The 9,110-nt window shown below is 49.1% G+C and overlaps 1 protein-coding gene across 1 annotated transcript; it reads left to right on the top strand.

Annotated features, from left to right (window-relative positions):
• Nucleotides 1-7,014: 7,014 nt before the first annotated feature.
• Nucleotides 7,015-8,733, top strand: LOC123757774 (collagen alpha-1(VIII) chain-like). The gene has a single exon (XM_069338517.1). It carries the CDS (start codon nucleotides 7,015-7,017, stop codon nucleotides 8,731-8,733), a length of 1,719 nt encoding a protein of 572 aa, XP_069194618.1.
• Nucleotides 8,734-9,110: the final 377 nt, after the last annotated feature.

A 9,110-nucleotide genomic window follows, 5' to 3' on the forward strand; every position in this document is an offset into this window, starting at 1 on the left:
GTTGTTGGTGTGGGTACTGGTGTGGTTGTTGGTGTGGGTACTAGTGTAGTTGTTGGTGTGGGTACTGGTGTGGTTGTTGGTGTGGGTACTGGTGTGGTTGTTGGTGTGGGTACTGGTGTGGTTGTTGGTGTGGGTACTGGAGTGGTTGTTGGTGTGGGTACTGGTGTGGTTGTTGGTGTGGGTACTGGTGTGGTTGTTGGTGTGGGTACTGGTGTGGTTGTTGGTGTTGGTACTGGAGTGGTTGTTGGTGTGGGTACTGGTGTGGTTGTTGGTGTGGGTACTGGTGTGGTTGTTGGTGTGGGTACTGGTGTGGGTACTGGTGTGGTTGTTGGTGTGGGTACTGGTGTTGTTGTTGGTGTGGGTACTGGTGTGGTTGTTGGTGTGGGTACTGGTGTGGTTGTTGGTGTGGGTACTGGAGTGGTTGTTGGTGTTGGTACTGGTGTGGTTGTTGGTGTGGGTACTGGTGTGGTTGTTGGTGTGGGTACTGGTGTGGTTGTTGGTGTGGGTACTGGTGTGGTTGTTGGTGTGGGTACTGGTGTGGTTGTTGGTGTGGGTACTGGAGTGGTTGTTGGTGTGGGTACTGGTGTGGTTGTTGGTGTGGGTACTAGTGTGGTTGTTGGTGTGGGTACTGGTGTGGTTGTTGGTGTGGGTACTGGAGTGGTTGTTGGTGTGTGTTGGTGTGGGTACTGGAGTGGTTGTTGGTGTGGGTACTGGTGTGGTTGCTGGTGTGGGTACTGGTGTGGTTGTTGGTGTGGGTACTGGTGTGGTTGTTGGTGTGGGTACTGGTGTGGTTCTTGATGTGGGTACTGGAGTGGTTGTTGGTGTGGGTACTGGTGTGGGTACTGGAGTGGTTGTTGGTGTGGGTACTGGTATGGTTGTTGGTGTGGGTACTGGTATGGTTGTTGGTGTGGGTACTGGAGTGGTTGTTGGTGTGGGTACTGGTGTGGTTGTTGGTGTTAGTACTGGTGTGGTTGTTGGTGTGGGTACTGGAGTGGTTGTTGGTGTGGGTACTGGTGTGGTTGTTGGTGTGGGTACTAGTGTGGTTGTTGGTGTGGGTACTGGTGTGGTTGTTGGTGTGGGTACTGGAGTGGTTGTTGGTGTGGGTACTGGAGTGGTTGTTGGTGTGGGTACTGGTGTGGTTGTTGGTGTGGGTACTGGTGTGGTTGTTGGTGTGGGTACTGGTGTGGTTGTTGGTGTGGGTACTGGTGTGGTTGTTGGTGTGGGTACTGGTGTGGTTCTTGATGTGGGTACTGGAGTGGTTGTTGGTGTGGGTACTGGTGTGGGTACTGGTGTTGGTACTAGTGTGGTTGTTGGTGTGGGTACTGGAGTGGTTGTTGGTGTGGGTACTGGTGTGGGTACTGGTGTTGGTACTAGTGTGGTTGTTGGTGTGGGTACTGGAGTGGTTGTTGGTGTGGGTACTGGTGTGGTTGTTGGTGTGGGTACTGGTGTGGGTACTGGAGTGGTTGTTGGTGTGGGTACTGGTGTGGTTGTTGGTGTGGGTACTGGAGTGGTTGTTGGTGTGGGTACTGGTATGGTTGTTGGTGTGGGTACTGGTATGGTTGTTGGTGTGGGTACTGGAGTGGTTGTTGGTGTGGGTACTGGTGTGGTTGTTGGTGTGGGTACTGGTGTGGTTGTTGGTGTGGGTACTAGTGTGGTTGTTGGTGTGGGTACTGGTGTGGTTGTTGGTGTGGGTACTGGTGTGGTTGTTGGTGTGGGTACTGGTGTGGTTGTTGGTGTGGGTACTGGAGTGGTTGTTGGTGTGGGTACTGGTGTGGTTGTTGGTGTGGGTACTGGTGTGGTTGTTGGTGTGGTTACTGGTGTGGTTGTTGGTGTGGGTACTGGTGTGGTTGTTGGTGTGGGTACTGGTGTGGTTGTTGGTGTGGGTACTGGTGTGGTTGTTGGTGTGGGTACTGGTGTGGTTGTTGGTGTGGGTACTGGTGTGGTTGTTGGTGTGGGTACTGGTGTGGTTGTTGGTGTGGGTACTGGTGTGGTTGTTGGTGTGGGTACTGGTGTGGTTGTTGGTGTGGGTACTGGTGTGGATGTTGGTGTGGGTACTGGTGTGGTTGTTGGTGTGGGTACTGGAGTGGTTGTTGGTGTGGGTACTGGTGTGGTTGTTGGTGTGGGTACTGGAGTGGTTGTTGGTGTGGGTACTGGAGTGGTTGTTGGTGTGAGTACTGGTGTGGTTGTTGGTGTGGGTACTAGTGTCGTTGTTGGTGTGGGTACTGGTGTGGTTGTTGGTGTGGGTACTGGTGTGGTTGTTGGTGTGGGTACTAGTGTCGTTGTTGGTGTGGGTACTGGTGTGGTTGTTGGTGTGGGTACTGGAGTGGTTGTTGGTGTGGGTACTGGAGTGGCACCTGGGTACTGGTGTGGTTGTTGGTGTGGGTACTGGTGTGGTTGTTGGTGTGGGTACTGGTGTGGTTGTTGGTGTGGGTACTGGAGTGGTTGTTGGTGTGGGTACTGGTGTGGTTGTTGGTGTGGGTACTGGAGTGGTTGTTGGTGTGGGTACTGGAGTGGTTGTTGGTGTGAGTACTGGTGTGGTTGTTGGTGTGGGTACTAGTGTCGTTGTTGGTAGGGGTACTGGTGTGGTTGTTGGTGTGGGTACTGGTGTGGTTGTTGGTGTGGGTACTAGTGTCGTTGTTGGTGTGGGTACTGGTGTGGTTGTTGGTGTGGGTACTGGAGTGGTTGTTGGTGTGGGTACTGGAGTGGCACCAGGGCACGCACAAGGATACCCACGAACCCTTTATTGTCCCCTGAGATGGATAAAGAAGGTGAGTGCCGTGACAGGAGACATTACAGCAAGACACAGTCTGGAGGAGCAGCGACGCCGGAGCCAGGAGGTAAACAAACCCCTCCCGACCTTCCAGGTGTAGCGTCAAGCTCGTCCCTCTAATAGAACGTCGCATTTTTGACGTATACTCTCCCTAAGGCCAAAAATTGTTGTAATAATACTAGAAAATACTAGAAAATAGTAGCGGCTGGCGAAATTGACACACTTTCCAGTTTTCTCTTTCGGGTCCTCTGGTCGGTTAGGATAAGGGCACTTCAGTACGACTGTTTCTTGATATTGAGAACCTTATGAGGACGGGCTGTATATACATCGAGAAGTATATCTCATTTTAAAGTTTATGTACACTGATAGTTTACTTCAGTCCAGGACTGTTTAATGTATATATCAACAGTATTTTATAGGACTCGTGTGGCCCACCTCCCAACACACGCCTCGCCATGGTAGATCCAAGTCTCATTTTCTGAATATTATTTTTGCTTTTGAAGACAATTCAGCAAGGAACAGGTGATATTGATGCAAAGATAACTATTAATCTTGTTTAAATTACCAATCAAGCTGTCAATGTAATCAATCAGAGCTTTAATATACCAATGTGCTTTAATATACTTACTAATCTCTCTCATCTCATTTTTTTCTTGCAATGTATCTGTTATCATTTTATTAATTCTGCTAGAATTTACCTACTTAAAATTATCTGTTAGATTAAGGACCTGCCCGAAACGCTGCGCGTACTAGTGACTTTACAAGATTATAAATACTATGCTATGTATTCTCTCTAACCCAATGTACCTTCTCGGCTATCACCTCATTTTGTCCGGTCGTGATGGTCAAGTGGATTAAGGCGTCTTGTACATACCAGTTGCGTTGCTCCTGGGATTATGGGTTCGAGTCACTTCTGGGGTGTGAGTTTTCAGTTGCATATTGTCCTGGGGACCATTCAGGCTTGTTCGCATTTGTGTTCCTCACGTGTGCCCCAAAGAATGAGGTGATTTGGTAAAATGCTATGCCCAAGATTACTATCCGAGTGCCGGCGGTGGGGTGGTTCATATAGCCTCGGCTATCACCTCATTTTGTCCGGTCGTGATGGTCAAGTGGATTAAGGCGTCTTGTACATACCAGTTGCGTTGCTCCTGGGAGTATGGGTTCGAGTCACTTCTGGGGTGTGAGTTTTCAGTTATATATATATATATATATATATATATATATATATATATATATATATATATATATATATATATATATATAATAGGCTATTATATATAATATATATAATAGAAAATATAATATTTTCAGTTGCCTATTGGCTTGAGGACCATTCAAGCTTGTTCACATTATATATATATATATATATATATATATATATATATATATATATATATATATATATATATATATATATATATATATATATATATATATATATATATATATATATATATATATATATACACACACACATATATACATATATATATACACACACACACACTGTGTATATATATATATATATATATACACCAGGAGTGGTTGTCACAGTAGTTACTGGAGTGGTTGTTGGGGCAGTTACTGTTGGTGACAGTGTCGTTACATTACCTTGTAATGTTCCGAGGATCAACGTCCCCGCGGCCCGGTCTCTGACTAGGCCTGTTGGACGAGATGCTGATGAATGTCAGGAGTTAGGCCTGGTAGGCTTATGGGGGTCTCCCTAGGCTAGTGGCTCCCCCCCCCCTCCCCCCCCCCTCCCCCCCTCCCCCCCTCCCCCCCCTCCCCCCCCCCTCCCCCCCCTCCCCCCCCCCCAGGATGTAACCCCCACAACAATGGCCTGATTCCCGGGTACTTATATACTGCTAGGTGAACAGAATCATCTGATGAAAGGAAACACCAAACTTGACGAATAAAATACTAGCCTTTAGAAAGCTAAGCAATGACTCGCCAAGAGCACAAACACAGGTACGTCAGACCAGTCCTGGAATATGCAGCACCAGCGTCATATTCCGGTCTTAAGACTTACCAGAAGAGAAAAGGTCCAGAGACTGTCATCGAGACTGTAGCCAGAGGGAAGAGGGAGAGTTATGTCAGATTAAGTGAACTTTACTACATAGCACAAAGCCCAGAGGTGATATGATCTCAACGTATAAGATACCGAGTGTAATCGATGGGGTTCTGTAGTCTTTGCAGATGAAGGAGATGAGAGCGAGAAGATATAGGTTATTGAATGAGTCGGAGTATGGTGATTACAAGCGTGATCACGCTTGTGGGTTAATGACTATTGGGTGTGGCCAGCAACTGGTTTGGAGACCGCATGGAGAGCCTGCTGATTGGTTAGGGTGACCTCGATAAACCGGACAGTGTTCCTGTCCCCCAATAATTGCAAACTATACCACGGTATTTCAACGTTATGAAGTGATACGATAGCTTGGAGGCGGGGCACCGGAGCTAGACCCTACGCCTCGTAAACACTAGTAAGTATAGTTAGGTAAACCCAGACTAAAGCTCAGTTATATAACAAAACATGCGCTTGTTTACCTAAAATGCTCACTATAACTAACTTCTTATTTCACCTGTAAAATTTGTGAAGTTTGTGCAGGACTCGCTATGCGTGTTAGTGGCCTTGTAAGACTGTCAACACACCGGTGTTCTCTACTCTCACAAACACAATGTTCCTGCAGGACTCGCTATGCGTGTTAGTGGCCTTGTAAGACTGTCAACACACCGGTGTTCTCTACTCGCACAAACACAATGTTCCTGCAGGACTCGCTATGCGTGTTAGTGGCCTTGTAAGACTGTCAACACACCGGTGTTCTCTACTCTCACAAACACAATGTTCCTGCAGGACTCGCTATGCGTGTTAGTGGCCTTGTAAGACTGTCAACACACCGGTGTTCTCTACTCTCACAAACACAATGTTCCTGCAGGACTCGCTATGCGTGTTAGTGGCCTTGTAAGACTGTCAACACACCGGTGTTCTCTACTCGCACAAACACAATGTTCCTGCAGGACTCGCTATGCGTGTTAGTGGCCTTGTAAGACTGTCAACACACCGGTGTTCTCTACTCTCACAAACACAATGTTCCTGCAGGACTCGCTATGCGTGTTAGTGGCCTTGTAAGACTGTCAACACACCGGTGTTCTCTACTCTCACAAACACAATGTTCCTGCAGGACTCGCTATGCGTGTTAGTGGCCTTGTAAGACTGTCAACACACCGGTGTTCTCTACTCTCACAAACACAATGTTCCTGCAGGACTCGCTATGCGTGTTAGTGGCCTTGTAAGACTGTCAACACACCGGTGTTCTCTACTCTCACAAACACAATGTTCCTGCAGGACTCGCTATGCGTGTTAGTGGCCTTGTAAGACTGTCAACACACCGGTGTTCTCTACTCTCACAAACACAATGTTCCTTCTTGTATATATATGAATAAACAAAATAAAAACACATTGACAATTACTACTTTAATTGCAGGCTTAAAGGAACACATTTTCTACGACATATTCCCTCAAACACGGCCAAGGCGACGACGCTGAGGTGAGCAGTACTCTACGGTGACGTCCTCCATGTTGCTGTGGCTGCTACGGTGACGTCAACTGTCTCTCCTACGGTGAAGCCAACAGCATCACGGCGCTGAAGTCAACAACATCCACGGCGCTGAAGTCAACAGCATACAGGACGATGATGTCAACAGCATACAGGACGATGATGTCAACAGCAAACAGGACGATGATGTCAACAACATCCACGACGCTGAAGCCAACAGCAAACAGGACGATGATGTCAACAACATCCACGACGCTGAAGCCAACAGCAAACAGGACGATGATGTCAACAACATCCACGACGCTGAAGCCAACAGCAAACAGGACGATGATGTCAACAACATCCACGACGCTGAAGCCAACAACATCCACGACGCTGAAGCCAACAACATACAGGACCCTGGAATCAACGGTGTCTACGACGGTGAGTGGAAGACCATCTTGTGTAAACAAAAGTTCCTGCCAAGACCCTCCCCGGGCGGTGGAGAACTCCGGGTACAAAGCTGCCACCTTTGTTCTGCTGGTGTTAGTGATGGTAGTGGTCGTGGCCGGTGTGTACCTGCTCAGGAAGCACCGGAGGACTCTAGCGCGCATCACATCTTCCCTGAAGAAGGCTCACAAAGATGTGGAGGCCGCAGCCTCCCGGACCTGCGACGTGAACCCCGTCGCACGGAATGACATATCTCCTGAGATGGTCAGCATCGACTTCACCTTCTGTAGTGGCGTTTCCCGCACTCCTTCTCCTTATAGCCTGAAGTCTAGTTCCTTCGTCGTCTCACCCGTGGCTGCTCTTGGGTTAAGCTCCCGGTCCCCGCCGCCTCTCCCTCTCCATACACACCCCCAGGCACCTCCCACCAACAATCGTGTCTCGGCTCCCCCTCACGTGTTGACATATAAGATAGAGAAAGAGAGCCCGTATGACACTCTGCCAGCCCGCGCGGTCCCGGCCCTCGTGTTTACCAGCGCCCAGACCTCAGGCTCACCCCTTCCTCTAACCACTTCACCAAAGACATCACAAGAGCCACCACGACAGTCTCTCACACTGAGAGACTCTGGCTGGGGGGATAGTGAGGATAACAGCGAGGTGAAACACTGTGGTCACGAAGCACCGGAGTCACCGGACACCTCGCCCGGCCTCAGGAGACTCTCCATAACCAAAGTCCTGGCAGCGGCAGTGCAAGAAATGAAAGAAAAGTCTCTCTTCACCCGAATGAGAGACCTGGTAGGGGCAGACAGCCCCGGCACCAGCAGGTGTCCCTCACGCAAGTGGCGCCACAGACTCAAGCTGTCAGCTTCAAGAAACGCTTCTCTGGATAATGAAGAATTATCATCAAGAATGACCGTCTTCGACAAGGAAAAATTAGACTCAAGAAAGAATTTATTAGACAAGGAAGTCCCAGGCTCAGAGAACATTCCCGGGATAAGAATGTCTCTGGATCAAGAACAACTTTCCGTGAGATGGGACTCCCAGACTCGAGAAGGATGTCTTTCACAACAAGGAAGTCCCAGACCCAAGGAAGGTCTCCCGGGACAAGGAAGTCCCAGACCCAAGGAAGGTCTCCCGGGACAAGGAAGTCCCAGACCCAAGGAAGGTCTCCCGGGACAAGGAAGTCCCAGACCCAAGGAAGACCTCCCGGGACAAGGAAGTCCCAGACCCAAGGAAGACCTCCCGGGACAAGGAAGTCCCAGACCCAAGGAAGGCCTCCTGGGACAAGGAAGTCCCAGACCCAAGGAAGGTCTCCCGGGACAAGGAAGTCCCAGACCCAAGGAAGGCCTCCTGGGACAAGGAAGTCCCAGACCCAAGGAAGACCTCCCGGGACAAGGAAGTCCCAGACCCAAGGAAGACCTCCCGGGACAAGGAAGTCCCAGACCCAAGGAAGACCTCCCGGGACAAGGAAGTCCCAGACCCAAGGAAGGTCTCCCGGGACAAGGAAGTCCCAGACCCAAGGAAGGTCTCCTGGGACAAGAAAGTCCCAGGCCCAAGGAAGGTCTCCCGGGACAAGGAGGTCCCAGACCCAAGGAAGGTCTCCCGGGACAAGGAAGTCCCAGACCCAAGGAAGGCCTCCCGGGACAAGGAAGTCCCAGACCCAAGGAAGGTCTCCCGGGACAAGGAAGTCCCAGACCCAAGGAAGGTGTCCCGGGACAAGGAAGTCCCAGACCCAAGGAAGGTCTCCTGGGACAAGGAAGTCCCAGACCCAAGGAAGGTCTCGCGGGGCAAGGAAGTCCCAGACCTAAGGAAGGTCTCCCGGGACAAGGAAGTCCCAGACCCAAGGAAGACCTCCCGGGACAAGGAAGTCCCAGACCCAAGGAAGACCTCCCGGGACAAGGAAGTCCCAGACCCAAGGAAGACCTCCCGGGACAAGGAAGTCCCAGACCCAAGGAAGACCTCCCGGGACATGTGTATATATAGACAGGCTGTATGCATATATATACATATATATATATATATATATATATATATATATATATATATATATATATATATATATATATATATATATATATATATATATATATATATATATATATATATATATATACATGCTGCCTGTCCCCAACAACGGGAATTGCGCAACCTCACAAGGCTATCTTTTCCATGGCATAAATATGAATCTATTCTTTGTAGACACGGCCACCACGAGCCCAGACACTTCAGTAGCGCTAAGTATAGACACAGTCTTGTGATTCACACCGCGACAAACCCCAATTGTAACAAATTATTGCAAACAAAGTCATTTTTGGCCAGAATGTTGGCGTAATATATGTATATTCTCCTGAAAATTGTTT

This window comes from Procambarus clarkii, chromosome 40 (assembly GCF_040958095.1).
Source record: "Procambarus clarkii isolate CNS0578487 chromosome 40, FALCON_Pclarkii_2.0, whole genome shotgun sequence".
NCBI lineage: Eukaryota > Metazoa > Arthropoda > Malacostraca > Decapoda > Cambaridae > Procambarus > Procambarus clarkii.

Coding starts and splice junctions, on each gene's coding strand:
- LOC123757774 (XM_069338517.1), top strand. CDS start 7,015: ATGGTCAGCATCGACTTCACCTTCTGTAGTGGCGTTTCCCGCACTCCT.